Raw genomic sequence first — 19993 nt, 5'->3', positions numbered from 1 at the left:
CCGAAACAGTTTGGAAGAGTTTGTGCATATATTATGACGACATTTTGTGAAATTTTTGTTCGGGCACACAACATTTTTTCTGGAGGCAAGCCGTAGTCGGTAGCCGACTTTGGCTTGCAACGTTTCGTCGGTGATTGGTCAACAGTAGGGATCTTCAGTAAAGTCTTTGTTGTCATTCAACGAGAGACGACTCATTTTCATGCAAATGTTTTCATTGAGAAATACTGCACCAAACATCTTAGTTAGATGTAACATTGCAAGACTAAGATCTCCTCGGTAAAAACGTCAAAATTAATGACAGATTTCTTGAGTTATCTTAGATTCATTCTGACTATTTTGAGGAAGTGTATACTGGCTACGGCGTCTCAAGATGGACTATTGGCGCTTTTTTCAAATTTTTCAAGTGAAGGTCTTTTAAGGGAGTATGCGAGCACACTCATTCAGTTCGCCTAGCTAGGTGCCAGCTGAACTGAAGCATGCTGACGCCTTAAGACCTGGCTGGTTGGTAGTAGCAGGAAAGACATAGTGGACAATGAGGGACAAAGAGACAAGATGACAGCTGACTGTATTGTTCCTCCTCGTGGACTGTGTCTATTGATCATCACTATCTCATCAGCATGTTATCAGGTTGTGATCTGCTGTGTGTTGGGGTTTGGTGGGGTTGTAGAGGGGGTCAGGTTAGAGGGGGTCTGCTGTGTGTTGGGGTTTGGTGGGTTTGTAGAGGGGGTCAGGTTAGAGGGGGTCTGCTGTGTGTTGGGGTTTGGTGGGGTTGTAGAGGGGGTCAGGTTAGAGGGGGTCTGCTGTGTGTTGGGGTTTGGTGGGGTTGTAGAGGGGGGCAGGTTAGAGGGGGTCTGCTGTGTGTTGGGGTTAAGTGGGATTGTAGAGGGGGTAAGGTTAGAGGCGGTCTGCTGTGTGTTGGGGTTAAGTGGGATTGTAGAGGGGGTCAGGTTAGAGGGGGTCTGCTGTGTGTTGGGGTAAGTGAGGTTGTAGAGGGGGTCAGGTTAGAGGGGGTCTGCTGTGTGTTGGGGTTAAGTGGGATTGTAGAGGGGGTCAGGTTAGAGGCGGTCTGCTGTGTGTTGGGGTAAGTGAGGTTGTAGCCATCGTACCAACAGGAACAGCCTGAGGTACAGAACACAGAGGGTCAAGAGGACTGAGCTGATGATAGTCTATCAGGAACCAAACAATGAACCTACAACACACCTCCTGGGAGTTAAGACCAGTGGTAAAGACACACACAGAAAACACCTGAAGGGACATTTACCTGGTAAAGAACAAGATCTAGCCAAATACTCAAACATTAGATGATGTATTATCTTATTGACAATGTATTAACATATTTTCAATGTATTAAACATAATGTATTAAAACATATTGTTAATGTCCTAACCCTTACATATCTACCCATGTATTCAGTTATAAAGATGGGTGGTGGAGAATACTGTGCTGGTTCCCAGAAAACACACAGCACAGCAGCTTTCTAGTTAATAAGTACTGCAGAGGACAGACCAAACCCACTTATCCAGCAAATGGATTCATCTGACTCCGGTCCTATATTTCTCTGATCTAATGAAATCTCCTCCTTCATCTAGCTAATGACCCAGAGTAGAGAGCCAGAGTGTGTGTGTGTGTGTGTGTGTGTGTGTGTGTGTGTGTGTGTGTGTGTGTCAGACTTCATTACAGAAGCTTTCCTCTGAGGCAGCACTTAGGACAGAACACACACCCACACACACAAACACACACACACACACTTGCAGACTGTCAGAGAGTGAGTGATGGTGCTGCTACAGTTAAAACCTCCAGTTTGCTGATTGAGAGGAAGAGGAGGACTTCTGAACTCTTCATCCTCTGATAGATGGGCCTTTCAGTTAAGACAGACTGATTTAAAGTGGTTTTAAATAACATTAAGTGAATGAGGAAGAATATGTCCACACTGAAACAGCCTGGAGGTGTCAGCTAAAGCCTTGCTGTGGCCACCACAGTAAATACTGAATGAGTACAGTCATCTTTATAGGTGAGCTTTGTATGACAAGGAATGCAGAAATGATACAGTAGTCTGCATGTATTATATTCATAATCATGAATGAGATTCAAGTGAAGTTGCTAATCTATTCCACTAGATGGCAGTGCAGTATTAACCATATTGAGATGCTTATTACACCACAGATTTACATCATTTAGCAGACACTCTTAGCCAGAGCGACTTACAGTACAGTGAGTGCATACATTTTCATTCTTTTTAATACTGGTTCCCTGTGGGAATCGAACCCAAGCGTTGCAAACACCATGCTATACCAACTGAGCCACACAGGACCACAGCAGAGTAAGAGTATCCAAAACAATACTCACATTCAAAAGTAATATGTTCCTCACACTCAACTTTAGCTACCATCCACTGGTTTAACACACACATAAAACCAGACTAGCTTTACCAATGTGTAAGAGCTAAGCTACAGTATTGTATTGGTGGTCCAGCTAGCTCTAATGAGTTTGACTGTTGGATGGATGTCTAGCACTGAAGGTCAACACAGGAATGGGGCTAAAGCCACCTACACCACGAACGTGTCCCAATCTTTTCCCTTCTACGGCTGTTATCAATCACCCACCACAGTAACAGTCTGAATGACTCCAGTTCATTATCACCTGCCTCTCTCTCTCTCTCCCTCGTTGCTCTCTCTCTCTTAGATTTTTCTCTCTCCATCCTCTCCCTCCCTCTCTCTCTCTCACTCTCTTTCTCCGCTCTCTTCTCGCTCGCTCGTTCGCTCTCTTTCTCTCTCTCTCTCCTTTCTCTCTCTCTCCTTTCTCTCTAATCTCTCGCTCTCTTTCTCCGTTAATACCTGTTCAGCCAGTTAGGTGTTTATCGATTTTCTGTGTCTCTCTTATACCTTCATAACCTCTGACCACCACACAACACTAGGACTCTAATATGGTTCCCTGCTCTGACCACCACACAGCATGAGGACTCTAATCGGGTTCCCTGCTCTGACCACCACACAACACTAGGACTCTAATCTGGTTCCCTGCTCTGACCACCACACAGCATGAGGACTCTAATCGGGTTCCCTGCTCTGACCACCACACAACACTATGACTCTAATCTGGTTCCCTGCTCTGACCACCACACAGCATGAGGACTCTAATCTGGTTCCCTGCTCTGACCACCACACAACACTAGGACTCTAATCTGGTTCCCTACTCTGACCACCACACAACACTAGGACTCTAATCTGGTTCCCTGCTCTGACCACCACACAACACTAGGACTCTAATCTGGTTCCCTGCTCTGACCACCACACAGCATGAGGACTCTAATCTGGTTCCATACTCTGACCACCACACAACACTAGGACTCTAATCTGGTTCCCTGCTCTGACCACCACACAACACTAGGACTCTAATCTGGTTCCCTGCTCTGACCACCACACAGCATGAGGACTCTAATCTGGTTCCCTACTCTGACCACCACACAACACTAGGACTCTAATCTGGTTCCCTTCTCTGACCACCACACAACACTAGGACTCTAATCTGGTTCCCTGCTCTGACCACCACACAACACTAGGACTCTAATCTGGTTCCCTGCTCTGACCACCACACAGCATGAGGACTCTAATCTGGTTCCATACTCTGACCACCACACAACACTAGGACTCTAATCTGGTTCCCTGCTCTGACCACCACACAGCATGAGGACTCTAATCTGGTTCCCTGCTCTGACCACCACACAACACTAGGACTCTAATCTGGTTCCCTACTCTGACCACCACACAACACTAGGACTCTAATCTGGTTCCCTGCTCTGACCACCACACAGCATGAGGACTCTAATCTGGTTCCCTACTCTGACGACCATACAACACTAGGACTCTAATCTGGTTCCCTGCTCTGACCACCACACAGCATGAGGACTCTAATCTGGTTCCCTGCTCTGACCACCACACAGCATGTTGACTCTACTCTGGTTCAATACAATACAGTACAGTATAGTACAGTACAGTATAGTACAATATAGTACAGTATAGTACACTACACTACAGTATAGTATAGTATAGAACAGGATAGTACATTATACTACAGCATTGTTGAATACTTGTTTCTGAATGACTAGAAGGGCATTCTAGAATGGACATTAGAACCAGACAATGGGACAGTTGGAAAATATATCAGGACAGTTGGAAAAGATATCAGGACACCTTGCAATCATGACACAATATGCATCTACACATGCAGGCCGCACTTCCTACAAAGTTACAGAACGCTAAACCAACAACTATACAAACTGAAATGGGATACATTATAAACGCAGGTCCAACAAGGAAAATACTTACAGTAGCTAGCTAGCATTGATTTGTTTTTGCAGATAAATACTTTTTTTTGAGCATTTGAGTGATGAACATGAATTTCTCCGGTCCCCTCCGCCACTAAAGCTGTCCAATCCTCCCACATGTTTCTAGTTTGACCAGCTGTTTTCAGCAACTGATATTTTTGAATTTGGTTGTCATATTGGCAGGTTTGCTAGCAACAAACTATTTAGCTAGCTTCTAGACTAGAGTTTGATATGCAATGCGATCTCCTCGTAATTAACAGTCAGTATTGACGAGTGTCCTGACAAGAAGGCAAACTTTTCTAGTTGTGCCAGCGAAATCGGGCATTATCAGCTCATTGTTATGGATGTATCCAAATGAATGTCAATAGAAAACAGCTACCTTGCTGTTATTCTGGCTGCAGAGGTCATGACTGTTTTAGCCATAGCTAGCTGGCTAGCTAACAAGTAAGGGATAAGGACATTGCCAACGAGCCTGGCAACGGAACATAAAGAACGAACGGCTGGGTCGCGTCTCTAGCAACCAAAAGATGAGACAGTGAATTTGCTTATATAAATGAAAATATTAACTCTTTTTTTTCTACCGGTAAATGTGTGCTTAGTATTGTTTTCTTTGGCAACTGTGGTATAAGCAGGATAAACAGCTTAACCAAACACAACGCAATACACTTAGCTATTATTCTGGCTGCAGAGGTCATAACTGTGTAGCCATAGCTAGTTGGCCAGCTAGCAGCAAGCAAGGGTTATAAGCATGTTGCCATGCTATAAAGAACTAATGACTGGGTCACGTCCGTAAATATCGAACTAATCGAACAAACGACTGGGTCGCGTCTCTAGCAACCAAAATATGAGAAAGTATGAATTTGCTAATCAAAATTGAAATATCAACAAATGTTTTTATTTCTACCGGTAAATGTGTGCTTTCATATTGTTTTCTTTGGCAACAGTGGTATGAGTGGGATAAACGCCTCCATTCTGTACATTACGTTGGAAAAATGAACTCTGCGTCGTCCATTATTTCCAAGTGTCAAAGTTGCGTCAATTCAAATCTGGCATTAGGAACAAAAGAGGTCAACACGACTTCTAAGATATACTAGTATTTTAATTAATATAAAACCTTCAATGGTAAATATGATGTTTCGTATATACGGGCTCTTTGAAATACCTCGCAGGGCACTTCAGAGAACTAAATTCATTGTTTCAGATTGTTCTTCAAATAGAGAGTTTCCCACCTCTCTGCTGGCCAATCAGAGTAGAGACTTGAGCGTGGTTTAGACTTACTCAGCCTATCCGTTGGCGCACCGGCTGTTCCCCGCCTCTTCTGTTACCAGGCATACGTTTATCATAACAACCTGTCATAGTGAGAAGAGCCAGCTCCCCTAGACACCATTCCTACGTCCAAGGATGGTTCACAGATCACAAAGAACCAGTATTGTCTAGTATTTGGAGACATAAATTACTATCTTATCTTATCCCCTAAAACAGCTCTTCACATCAATCACAGCTTGCCAGGTGTCACAACCTACATCAGCCCAGTCAAGAATGCATTCTTTCTAAGTTAGTCATCCCATCAATTATAAAAATAATAAATCTCTCACACAAGGTAATGTACCGAACGGAGGCATTTAACAGTTCCATTTCACGCCTTGCTGTTCATATAAATAATTTATTATAATTTACCGATTTCCCTCTGTTATCCAGGGAAAAGGGAGATGTTTGGGGGGTAAATCCCTGTAAATCTCGGTAACCGGGTTCCCGCTGTCACGCCCTGGCTCTGGGGACTCTTAAAAGTTGAGCCAGGGTGTGTAGTGTCTGTGTTGTGTTTTCTATGTTCATGTTCTAGTTCGTGTATTTCTATGTTGGCCGGGGTGGTTCCCAATCAGAGGCAGCTGTGGCTCGTTGTCTCTGATTGGGAACCATACTTAGGCAGCCTGTTTTGCACAGTTCATGGTGGGATCTTGTTCCGTAAGGTTTGTGTTGGTGTATTAACCTAGGACTTCACGTATCGTTTTGTTGTTTTGTATATTTGTAAAGTACTCATTAAAAGATGTACGCATATCACGCTGCGCCTTGATCCGCTTCTTCCGACGATCGTGACACCCGCCATTCAACCCTAGGCAGAAGAGGGCAGCAGTCATTCAGCTGGGTTGTTTCCTGCTAATTAATGACCAAGTTCTATTAGCCACATCCTGGGGAGCTTCTATACACACACAATAACACACACTACAGGCCCCTGAGTGGGAGGGAGGTGATTATGGCTGATCAGTAGGTGTGAGGTGAGTGGAGTCCTACTGCTAGAAGGAGGTAATTATAGACTTTCTCATCCTCTCCTCTCCTCTCATCATCTCTTCTCCTCTCATCCTCTCATCCTCCCCTCTCCTCCCCTCCTCTCATCCTCTCCTCTCCTCTCATCCTCTCCTCTCCTCTCATCATCTCCTCTACTCCTCCCCTCCTCTCCTCCTCCCCTCCTCTCCTCCTCTCATCCTCTCCTCTCCTCTCATCCTCCCCTCTCCTCCTCCCCTCCTCCCCTCCCCTCCTCTCCTCTCATCCTCCCCTCTTCTCCTCCCTTCCTCCCCTCCCCTCCCCTCCCCTCCTCCCCTCCTCTCCTCCTCCCCTCCCCTCCCCTCCTCCTCTCCTCTCCTCTCCTCTCCTCTCCTCTCCTCTCCTCTCCTCTCCTCTCCTCTCCTCTCCTCTCCTCTCCCCCTCCCCTCCCCTCCTCCCCTCCCCTCCTCTCCTCTCATCCTTCCCTCCTCTCATCCTCCCCTCTCCTGGTCTCAGACTGGCAGGGCTCTCATCATTAGGCCCAGGCGTCCTTCCTCACCACATGACCAGTCCAGGTTAAGAAAACTCAACATGGCTTCCATTGTCACTTCAGGATATTCATTGAAATTGTATTCAAAAGTGCCATTTGTTTTTAATGAAGATTTGATCAATTCATGAATTTAATTCACTTTCTGAATTGACTGATTTGAAATTAAATTGACACCTACCCTGCCACAGACACATGTACAGTACATCTCTAGCTATACTAAACCAGATTAGTACGTAAATTAGTACATATTCTGTTTTGTTGGTTAATCATTTCATTTCATATGTTTCAATGTGAACCATTACAGTATACTGTAGTTTGATTCATTCTTATATACAGATTTTTTTTTTTTTTTACTCTTAGAATATCTACTTTTAAAAATACAGCAGTGATATCAATTTAATATACAAATATATTCAGCATTTCTCATCATAATAAAAGTGATCATTTGTTCATTTAACAAATTATAAAGAAGTAGCTTTGATCTCAAAGAGAAGTTAAAAGAGAAGCCTGCACACCAGCAGCTTTTCTGGACCAGGGTTTAGGCTACAGCTCTCTATGCAGATAAGTAGAGCTAGAAACTATTGTCATGATAGTGTGTTGATAGCACAAGTAGTTATTTGATCATCAGTAAACCGTGTTTGAATCCAGGGAGATATTTTCCTAGCAGTACAGTAGATATGGTTTAGCTAACAGTGATAGTACAGTATATCACAAGCCACTGCTGTAGCTGTGTGAAGTTGTCTATGGGTTGTTGTTCATGCTCCAGGTAGAAATTACCATTATCCAGTGTTGTTGTTGTTGTCGTTTATCCTCTGGTGGCCACGTTCCCCTGATGGCGTGTCTCTCCCTCGAAGGCCATATTGTCATAGTGATGTGGTTGCCAGGCCTCGGTGGGGGGTCGAGGGGTCAGGGTGGGGGTCGGTGGATGTTTGTTGTTGAGAGGGACCTCATACAGCAGCTCTCCGCCTGATCCTCCAGACACTGTGACGATAGGGACATCTGGTGGTGGGATAGAGGAACTGCTGCTCTCCTCCTCCACTCCTAAGGCCTTCAGGATGTCAGCCTTACACATGGGGCAGGTCCTCTTGTCCAGCAGCCAGGGCTCGATACAAGCCTTGTGGAACAGATGACCACAGGTCAGAACGGTCACTACATCTCCTGGGCGGTACGACTCGATACACACGGCACAGGTGTGGCTGTCCGACTTTGTCTCCTCGTCCCCGCGCTTCAGCGTACGCACCTCCAGTCGACCAATCGCTTTCTTGGCCTCATTCCTCAACCGCCGATCGGCGTGACGGATCGCCCTGAGACTGTGCAGTCGGTGGGCGGAGACAAACCCGAAGTAGACAATGGAGGCGCCCGTCATGATGAAGAAGGCAATAGACAGGAAGTAGAGCCAATAGGTGTCCATCCAGGGCCCATGGGCTTTGCCCACCTCGATCACCATGGAGACGGCCAGACCGCCCCGCACTATGTTGGCGATCTCTACCCCCTGGAGGTTACCGATCATAATGGCCACGGTGCCAGGGGTGTTGCTGTGACTCATGTAATCTGAGCTGTTACCGGTCCCGTCCAGGTTATAGACCACTACGGCCGCTGCCCCCCTGGCCCACGCTGCCTTGATCTTCTCACTGAAGGTACAGTTTCCCCTCTTGACCAGAGCGATCCAGGGCCCCTGGGAGGTGGTGTTGTCGTTGGAGGGGTAGGGGTTCAGGCTGCACCCCTGGGGGTCTGAGGCAGGGAGGACCACCATCCCGGCAGCACTCTCTAGAGGGGAGGAACGCCCGTACCACCCACACTCACAGAACCTGGTCTCCGTCTGGTTAGTGCTGCTGTCATAGAAATGTATCCCCACGTACGCCGTCCATAATATCATCGCTGTCGTAGACTGGACCAGCAAGGACAGACAGACGAAGAACAGGACAAACATATCTGTCTGTTTAGCCATGGTGGCTCACTTCAACACTAGCACATGGACCAGTCTCTCTCTCTGTTAGGACTTCAGTCTTCTGTTTGTCTGCTGTTCAGTTCAGTTCCACAGTTGTTAGTTAGTTAGTTGTTGTTCTCACTGCGTTCGGCGTCTCTCTACCTGTCTGTTTCTGCCTCTGCCTCTCTCTCTCTCTCTCTACCTGTGTTTGTGACCTGTGTGTTGATAGTAATCAGATACCAGCCTGCTGTAACCCTGCCTCTCTCTGCGTCAGCCCTTCAGACTAATTATCTAAATGGACCTTGGACTGTTGGGTAGAGACCAGCTATACAGCCAGGCAGGAGGGCTTGTGGTCTACCTGGTACAGGTCTAAGGCCACAGGGTCCAGGTACCGGCTACGGTAAGGAACAGCACAGCACAGCACACAGCCATAAGGACATAAGCAAACAAAGAGATAAGAATGCCATAAAGGAGAATTCCAAAGGAACTGTGACAAAGGGCGGTTGTGAAACTGCTAGTTTTAGATGTGTCACGCTGCTGAGAGGATACGCCCACAGTTATAACAGAGGTTTTTATAACTAACTTTGGCACTTTATCTTCTTACTTCTAAGAACACATTATGTTGTTTCCATGAGTCACACAAACCAGGTGGCAATACACTGAGTACACTAAACCCGCTCTTTCCATGACAGACTGACCAGGTGAATCCAGGTGAAAGCTATGATCCCTTATTGATGTCACTTGTTAAATCCACTCCAATCTGTGTAGATAAAGGGGAGGAGACAGGTTAAAGAATGATTTTTAAGCCTTGAGACAATTCAGACATGGATTGTGTACATGTGCCATTCAGAGGGTGAATGGGCAAGACAAAACATTTAAGTGCCTTTGAACGGGGTATGGTAGTAGGTGCCAGGCGCACCGGTTTGTGTCAAGAACTGCAACGCTGCTGGGCTTTTCATGCTCAATAGTTTCCCGTGTGTATCAAGAATGGTCCACCACCAAAATGATATCCAGCCAACTTGACACAACTGTGGGAAGCATTGGAGTCAACATGGGCCAGCATCCCTATGGAACGCTTACGACACCTTGTAGAGTCCATGCCCCGACAATTGAGGCTGTTCTGAGGGCAACTCAATATTAGGAAGGTGTTCCTAATGTTTGGTACACTCAGCGTATATGGCCATGTTTGTTTCTGTTTTTTTCTCCCAGTGTCACACACACACACAAACACACACCAGGGCTCAATGGAAGTTTACCCTACTCCTTCTCAGAACCAAGATTTGTTTACACAACAGGCACACACATAGACTTGATGGCAGTTTTGAACACAGTTTCATTGAGTCACACAACAACGTCAGTGATAATGATAAATATGGTACAGTGCCTTGCAAAAGTATTCATCTCCCTTGACGTTTTTCCTACTTTGTTGCATTACAACCTATAATTTAAATGGATTTATATTTTGATTTTATGTAATGGACATACACAAAATAGACCAAATTGGTGAAGTGAAATGAAAAAAACGTGTTAAATCTTTTTCTAAAAACTAAATAACGTAAAAGTGGTGCGTGCATATGTATTCACCCCCTTTGCTATGAAGCCCCTAAATAAGATCTGGTGCAACCAATTACCTTCAGAAGTCACATAATTAGTTAAATAAAGTCCACCTGTGTGCAATCTAAGTGTCACATGATCTCAGTATATATACACCTGTTCTGAAAGGCCCCAGAGTCTGCAACACCACTAAGCAAGGGGCACCACCAAGAAGACCAAGGAGCTCTCCAAACAGGTCAGGGACAAAGTTGTGGAGAAGTACAGATCAGGGTTGGGTTATACAAAAATATCTGAAACGTTGAACATCCCACGGAGCACCATTAAATCCATTATTAAAAAATTGAAAGAATATGGCACCACAACAAACCTGCCAAGAGAGGGCTGCCCACCAAAACTCACTGACCAGGCAAGGAAGGCATTAATCAGAGAGGCAACAAAGAGACCAAAGATAACCCTGAAGGAGCTGCAAAGCTCCACAGCGGAGATTGGAGTATCTGTCCTTAGGACCACCTTAAGCCGTACACTCCACAGAGCTGGGCTTTACGGAAGAGTGGCCAGAAAAAAGCCATTGCTTAAAGAAAATAATAAGCAAACACATTTGGTGTTCACCAAAAGGCATGTGGGAAACTCCCTAAACATATGGAAGAAGGGACTCTGGTCAGATAAGACTAAGATTAAGCTTTTTGGCCATCAAGGAAAAACGCTATGTCTGGCGCAAACCCAACACCTCTTATCACCCCGAGAACACCATCCCCACAGTGAAGCATGGTGGTGGCAGCATCATGCTGTGGGGAGGTTTTTCATCGGCAGGGACTGGGAAACTGGTCAGAATTGAAGGAATGATGGGATGGCGCTAAATACAGGGAAATTCTTGAGGGAAACCTGTTTCAGTCTTCCAGAGATTTGAGACTGGGACAGAGGTTCACCTTCCAGCAGGAAAATGACCCTAAGCATACTGCTAAAGCAACACTCGAATGGTTTAAGGGGAAACATTTAAATGTCTTGGAATAGTCAAAGCCCAGACCTCAATCCAATTGAGAATATGTGGTATGACTTAAAGATTGCTGTACACCAGCGGAACCCATCCAACTTGAAGGAGCTGGAGCAGTTTTGCCTTGAAGAATGGGCAAAAGTCCCAGTGGCTAGATGTGCCAAGCTTATAGAGACATACCCCAAGAGACTTGCAGCTGTAATTGCTGCAAAAGGTGGCTCTACAAAGTATTGACTTTGGGGTGGTGAATAGTTATGCACGCTCAAGTTTTCTGTTTCTTTGTATTATATCTTGTTTGTTTCACAATAAAAATTATTTTGCATCTTCAAAGTGGTAGGCATGTTGTGTAAATCAAATGATACAAACCCTCAAAAAATCCATTTTAATTCCAGGTTGTAAGTTAACAAAATAGGAAAAATGCCAAGGGGGTGAATACTTTCGCAAGCCACTGTATGTTTTTTAAACAAGCTCAATGGGTGACATGTCTGGTGACCATGCAGGCCATGGAAGAACTGGGACATTTTCAGCTTCCAGGAATTGTGTACAGATCTTTGCGACATGGGGCTGCCCATTATCATGCTGAAACATGAGGTGATGGTGGCGGATGAACAGCACGACAATGGGCCTCAGGATCTCGTTACGGTATCTCTGTGCATTAGAATTGCCATCAATAAAATGCAATTGTGTTCGTTGTACGTATCTTATGTCTGCCCATACCATAAACCCACGGCCACCATGGGGCACTCTGTTCACAATGCTGACATCAGCAAACCGCTCGACCACACAATGCCATACACGCTGTCTGCCATCTGCCCGGTACAGTTGAAACCAGGGATTCACCGTGAAGAGTACACTTCTCCAGCTTGCCAGTGGCCATCGAAGGTGAGTATTTGCCCACTGAAGTCAGTTACGACGCCGAACTGCAATCAGGTCAAGACCCTGATGAGGACGACGAGCACGCAGATGAGCTTCCCTGAGATGGTTTCTGACAGTTTGTGCAGAAATTCTTTAGTTATGCAAACCCACAGTTTCATCAGCTGCCTGGGTGGCTAGTCTCAGACAATCCCGCAGGTGAAGAAGCCGGATGTGGAGGTCCTTGGCTGACGTGGTTACATTTGGTCTGCTGTTGTGAGGCCGGTTGGACGTACTGCCAAATTCTCTAAAATTACGTTGGAGGCGGCTTATGGTAGAGAAATTAACATCCAATTATCTGGCAGCAGCTCTGCTGGACATTCCTGCATTCAGCATTGCATACTCCCTCAAAACTGTCCCCAGCACAAGGTGCACCTGTGTAATGACCATGCTGTTTAATCAGCTTCTTGATATGCCACTGTCACGATCGTTGTAAGAGGCAGACCAAGGCGCAGCGTGATAGGCGTACATCTTTTAATGAGTACTTTACACAATAACAAAACGATACGTGAAGTCTAAAGGTTCACCAACACAAACCTATACAGAACAAGATCCCACAATTAACTAGTGCCAACAGGCTGCCTAAGTATGGTTCCCAATCAGAGACAACGAGAATCAGCTGCCTCTGATTGGGAACCACCCTGGCCAACATAGAAAACACGAACTAGAACAAAAACATAGAAACTACAACATAGACACTACACACCCTGGCTCAACTTTTAAGAGTCCCCAGAGCCAGGGCATGACAGCCACACCTATCAGGTGGATGAATTATCTTGGCAAAGGAGAAATGCTCACAAAATGTGAGATAAATAATATTGAATTGGACACTATGAAACACACACACACGCACACACACACACACAGGGGCATATAGGGGCATATAAGTGGAGTATCTGTCTGTAGGAGATTCACCTTTAGAGCTGAAAAGGTCTGAAGACCTGCCTGCATTCACAAGCACCCTCTGTCTCAGTCACTTTGCGTGTGTGTGTGTGTGTGTGTGTGTGTGTGTGTGTGTGTGTGTGTGTGGCTTTAAATCTACTGATCATCAAAAGAGGCTGGAGGGTTATACTCAGCACCCTACATCCATTAAGAGGCTGGATCTTTAGTCACATGACTTAGTAAAAACAACATTCCATTTAGATGTACTAAAAGCCCTGAAATAGATGATCAGCTCGTAGAGATGTCGATAGTGTCAAAATAAAACACTGTTCTGCATCTCTCTATCTATCTATCTATCATCCCTCCCTCCTTTCCTCCATCCCTCCCTCATTTCCTCCATCCCTCCCTCCTTTCCTCCATTCCTCTATCCTTCTATCCATCCTTGTTAGTCATACTGCCTCCTGTTGCCTCTAACTCTAATTAATGACATATTAGCTTAATTGCGGTGAGCTAAAGGGATGGAGAGAGAGAAGGAAGTTGGTGTGAAGAGAGGTTATGGTTTGGATAAGGTATCAGAAATGGATGTATCTCTGGTATGTTTCTGTGGTTATGCACGACCCTTCAGTAGGATCAGCTGATAAACTGAATCAATAAAATAAAATAATGTAATTCTACTGGATCAACTCTAGGCTACTACTGGCCAACTCTACTGCATTCAGATACCACATTCTATTTGAAGCAGATTAGTTTGCAGCATCATTTCCATCCAAGGACCTTCCTAAAACTATGTTACTTTGATGATCAACTTACATAGGCCTATAATTATGTTGCTATCATATTGCACAAAAATATACATCACAGAATAAACTATAACAACAGCTGTTTGAAATAATTATCTTCTTAAAACTGTATGGTCTGAGTTTGAATTGAGGCACAGTACAAGGGCCATTAGTCAACAGGTTTAACCAACTAATAGATATTATTCCACATGAACCAAGTCTGTCCTCTAGTGGTCTATGAGAGCTACAGTCCGTTGTATTACTGTGACAGGGGAGGCCTAGATCAGAAAATGGTTTATTTCTGAAACCATCACATGGGGGCGCCGTAACCCAATATGGCGATAGCCTACCACAGCCGTAGAACCATTGTATAGAACTGTTAGCAGTCTGCAACAGGTATGTATGCCTGCAGTAATTTTCCACCCATTTCTAATGTCATAATGTAGGCCTATGGACCCAGTACGGTCCTGCTTTAAATTATGTGCAGCTAATAAAGCCTTCATAAAGCCTTCATAAACACTATATAACTGTGTTATGAATCATCTATAACTGTATGTCATGCTTTATAAAGGGTTCATAAATGTGGCATAACTGTGTGACATAACCACCAATGTCAAATATGACATAAACCTGCTTTGTAAAAGGTGGCATAAGCACCGCTTAATAAAGGCCTTATAAATCATATTAAATTGAGGCTTCACAACGCATTTATAATGCTGTCATGCATCTTGGTAGAGCATTGCAACGGCAGGATATTGGGTTCGATTCCTGGGACCACCCATACGTAAAAATGTATTCACGCATGACTGTAAGTCGCTTTGGATAAAAGCATCTGCTAAATGTTATATATTATATTATATTTCACTAAAACATTTCTAGGATGGCCCAACCTCTTTCCCTCTTGGGTGCATAGTCAATATGATATAATATATAATAATATAATCAAAATTGGATCTGACCTCAACTTCCCCCAAAATGCTGTGCTGCAGGATGACACACACTCTAAAGTCCAATCATGCACAGCAAAAAAAACGTTTGTAGGGCCTTTTAAAATCTGTTTTTATCCTACTGTTATTTTCCCAAATTCCATTTTCTTTGTTTAGTTTTTCCCGGTTTCCCCAATTTCTTCTGGTTTATCCCATTTTTTTCACACTTTTTTATTAGAAACACAACAGAATTAGATTTTCTGTGTTCACAACAATGCTTAAACCACATCAGGGGATGACTATTGAGGTCTGGGAAAAAATCTAAGAAACTTAGATTTTTTAGTGTAGTTGCCCTTTAATTCAGTGGGCATCCCCTGCACTGTTGTTTAGTTAGCAGGTTTTCTGTAGTGCAGTAATCGCACATGATGTGATTCGGCCGCCAATGGAATGGGTGGAGTAAAAGGCCAGCAACACTCCGTATTATTCAGAGCCCCATGAAATGACACCATATAAACATTCTACAGACCCTACTGAATATTCCCATCAATCCCTTTACTGCGGCACCTATTTTATTTATTTTTAGTCATTTAGCAGACGCTCTTATCCAGAGCGACTTACATGAGCAATTAGGGTTAAGTGCCTTGCTCAAGGGCACATCGACAGATCTTTCACCTAGTCGGCTCAGGGATTAGAACCAGCAACCTTTCGGTTACTGGCACAACGCTCTTAACCACTAAGCTACCTGCCGCCCCACCTAGAATAGTTCTTGCTCTAAGCCACTATGTATTGGCTCAGAGCAAGTGATTCGCATTGGGGGCATTTATTTGACCTTGGAACATGTTTTTAGAGCCACATATAATACAAATGCCACTTAAATATGAACAAATATGAATCATTGTTAATGTTTAGACAGTTATTTGTTTTATATATCATGAATGGTTATTGACACTTTTCTACAATTACGTGGGTGACTTTTATTTTGAAGTTTTCCGAAATTCCGTGACCCGGAAGTACACACAGCACATATAAGCCTGGGATATCAACCATTCATGGTTGGCCTTAGTGGGAGTGACCATAGAATTCTATAGGAGTGACCTTACTGAGTAAAGTGTTTGTCATGGTCACCACTTAACACAGTCAAAAAGTCATAATTATGGCTAAACCCTGCCCATTTCCACAATTTATCTTCATAAAATTAGATTTTAAACCTAACCCTAACTAATGATGGCCTAATTTGATGCGTTGGTCCACCAGACCTTCCGCACATTTGGGCGGAAGTGTCTGGAAACGAGATTAGGTGTAATGTGACTAACATGACATCACTTTAGAGCGTATGTCACCCTTTATAAAGCACATGTTTATATCATATTCGACCACAGGCGGTTGGTGGCACCTTAATTGGGGAGAACGGGCTCGTGGTAATGGCTGGAGCGGAATAAGTGGAATGGTATCAAATACATCAAACACATGGTTTCCATGTGTTTGATGCCATTCCATTGACTCCGTTCCAGCCATTATTATGAGCCGTCCTCCCCACAGCAGCCTCCACTGTTTCGACATAGTGGGTTACGTCACCTTTGAAATTGGTGATTATGTCACACAGTTATGCCACATTTATGAACCCTTAATAAAGCATGACATATGGTTATAGAAGCTTTGTAACACATGTATGTAGTGCTTATAAAGGCATTGTAAAGGCTTTATGAAGCCTTTATAAGTTTAACATAATTTAAAGCGGGACCGAAAGGGCAGTGTCGATGGAAGTTTACCTTCTTCCTTCTCAGAACCCAAGATTTGTTTACACACACGCAGTGTTCAGCTATATTGTGGGCTAGACATTAGACAATGTAGTATGTGGCCAAGAAAATTACACAGAAACATTGCAAAGGCCTGTTGGTCAACATGTGAACTTACAAGTTATCCACAGAAAATTAACTTTTAAGAAGTTTACAACTACCAGCGGGAAGCTATTATATATTAGCCTATATCATAGGCCTATATAAATAGTTTTTAAAAAATGGGATGTTATAGTTCTGCCCACCAGTGGGTTAAAGCATGGCTACTTTGACTTGAGCAGAGCTCCCGCTTTATTCAGATAGGCAAATCTGTAAATTACATCAACACTGAAAATAAATGAAATGGCATATCCATCTTACCATTTTGACGCCACTTCTCTCTGGTGTGCGAGGCGTTCAATCTTTGATCTTGCTCACGATGCTCACACAGGCTTTGCATCACATGGAGCGAACGCGTGCACAGTTGATAAACAGAGCCAGTATCACTGCTAACTGCCACAGGGTCTCTAGAGAGTAGAGACCCCCCATCAATCAATTACATGTATTTATAAAGCCCTTTTTACATCAGCAGATGTCACAAAGTGCTTATACAGAAACCCAGCCTAAAACCCCAAAGAGCAAGCATTGCAGATGTAGAATGGTGGCTAGGAAAAACTTCCTAGAAAGGCAGGAACCTAGGAAGAAACCTAGAAGAACCAGGCTCTGAGGGGTGGCCAGTCCTCTTCTGGCTGTGCCAGTGGAGATTATAGGAGTACATGGCCATTTAGGCCAGATTGTTCTTCAAGATGTCCAGCAGGGTCAAATAATAATCACAGAAGGTGCAACAGGTCAGCACATCAGGAGTAAATGTTAGTTGCCTTTTCATAGCCAAGCATTCAGAGGTTGAGACAGCAAGTGCGGTAGAGAGAGGCATTATTTATGCCTAAAATAATGGCTTACTGTCTCATACTCACATTCTCTGTAGGTCTACTATACTTTTTTTTCACCGACCATTTGGATTTAGGCTACTCTACTCTCTAGGTAGCCCATATGGAAAAACAATATATTGACATATATATTTTAACATGTATTTAAGCCTTATATATACATATATTTAAATAGGCTATATGTACAAAAAATATATGTACGTATTACAAAATTGGCCGTTTTCATATAAAGTTCAGCACTAAATCACAATAGCATGCTGTGGTACACTTTGAAAAGTTTAAATGAATGACTCATGACTGTTAGAAATTGCGTAATTCAAATCTGGTATTAGAATAAGAGAAAACATAATCAAGAGATATTCAATCCAAGCTAAATTTATTATATGCAAAATGTATGTATGATAAGTATGATGGTTCGTATACGGGCTCACTGAAATACTACACAGGGCAGACAGAGAACTGATCCATTGTTACAGGTTCTTCTTCAAATACTCTGACAGAGGTAGTTCCCGTTCTCTGCTGGGCCTATCAGGGTAGAGACTGAGCGTGGTTTAGACTTACTCAGCCAATCGTTGGCGCACAGGCTGGTCCCAGCCCCTTGGCGCTCCACTGTTGCCAGTTGTCTAGTTGTTTTGCAACTTATCCAGAAAGTCAGCACTTTTGCAGTACACGTCCTTGAGTATGATGGTTTAACAAAGAGGCAGTGTGTATGTGTCTGTGAGAAATACAAGTTCTTATCTCATCCTACCCCCTAACGTTCCTCACATGAATCACAGCTTGTTATGTGAAACAATTTATATCAGTACAGTACAAACCTTTTATGTTTAATCATTAATGCATTCTTTCTAAGCTAGTCATCACATGTAGTTACAAGAAAATGGATCCCCACATGACTGACAACTAAGAGTGTTTTCAATTATATTAATTTTTTTCTCAAATAACTTGCTCCATTGTTGAATTGTGGCATGGGAGTCACTGGAAGGTCGCATCTGAAACAGAAAATATAATGTACAAATTACATCTGTGACCTTAACATCTGTATTTGAAAATGATGTCTTTGAACATCAAATGTATCCTTACAATGCAGATTCCTTCACCTCCAGTGTCCATATTCAGACTACCAAGTTGACAGTTACCCTGTGGATAATGCAGAGACAGAGTCAGTGAAACAATTCCACACAAGATGAAGAATAAATAAGGGGTTAATGTTCATGAAGACATTTTAATTTAATTGGGAACTAACTAGCTAAATGATACAAAAGTCTACTTCCATTGGCTGGGGTCTGTCCATAGGCAGCTGAGACTCCAGACCAGAAGGATCCACTGCAGGAGGGAGAGAAACCCAACCCTCACTAAAGCTAGCTAAATTAGCTAGTTAGCAAGCAACACATTACTTGGCTAGCCAATAACATTTAACAATAGCTTTGGCCATTAAATTATATCTAATACATACATGACATTAACTCTACTGAACTTGATTTTTCAAAACAATTCTTACCTTGGTCAGTCACACTGCATGCTGTTGGCAAGCTAAAGGAGGAGCTAACGTTAGCTATCTAGCTAGCTGTGTTAGCAAGCTCGATAAAAACCATTGCTTGCAGTTGAAGAAATGATTACCCACCAGGTTAAAAACATATTAAATGTTATGAATGTATAATCAACTAAAATGCCAATATCCACGAGAAAGCTTTGTGGCGGTGACAGCTGCTCTCTTCTTCTGAAGAATAAATTCTAAATTGTAATGGGTGCTCTGTCAGTTGGAGGCGAGGCTGGGCTCGGGGCTCGGGAACATTTGAAATTGTGATTGACAGCTTAGGTGAAAGATATTGTAATATATTTAAAAATATTTGTACAGATATGTTCTACGTTCAAGTGTCTTTTTGAAAAAAAAAATTTTTTTTTACTACGTTTCATAAGTGGCAGGTAGGCTACACCTCAATAGCTGCAGAATGCATTTTCAACTACAACTCAATTATCCAACTTTTGCATGCAAAATATCACTTCGGGAAAATAATGCTAAGGTACCAGAAGTCAATAGAGACTCAACATTATCATCGGGGTAGAGAAGGTTGTGAGGTGGTAGTGTGTATTTTACACATATATTAAAAAATATATATTTACATATATTTTATTTATTTATATATTGGATAAATAAATGTCCCCAATA

At 43.3% G+C, this 19993-nt stretch overlaps 1 protein-coding gene across 1 annotated transcript; it reads right to left on the bottom strand.

Annotated features, from left to right (window-relative positions):
* Nucleotides 1–7776: 7776 nt before the first annotated feature.
* LOC311119760 (RING finger protein 148-like) lies at nt 7777–9235 on the bottom strand. The gene has a single exon (XM_084194417.1). It carries the CDS (start codon nt 9079–9081, stop codon nt 7939–7941), a length of 1143 nt encoding a protein of 380 aa, XP_084050543.1. The 5' UTR covers nt 9082–9235; the 3' UTR covers nt 7777–7938.
* Between the last annotated feature and the right edge of the window lie 10758 nt (nt 9236–19993).

The sequence above is a fragment of the Coregonus lavaretus genome, assembly GCF_964263955.1.
Source record: "Coregonus lavaretus genome assembly, contig: HAP1_SCAFFOLD_3742, whole genome shotgun sequence".
Taxonomy (NCBI): domain Eukaryota; kingdom Metazoa; phylum Chordata; class Actinopteri; order Salmoniformes; family Salmonidae; genus Coregonus; species Coregonus lavaretus.
The sequence above is the reverse complement of the archived record's forward strand: the minus strand, read 5'-3'. Positions and strand labels throughout refer to the sequence as shown.

Excerpts from the sequence above, each read along its gene's own strand:
- LOC311119760 (XM_084194417.1), bottom strand. The coding sequence starts at position 9,081 with ATGGCTAAACAGACAGATATGTTTGTCCTGTTCTTCGTCTGTCTGTCC.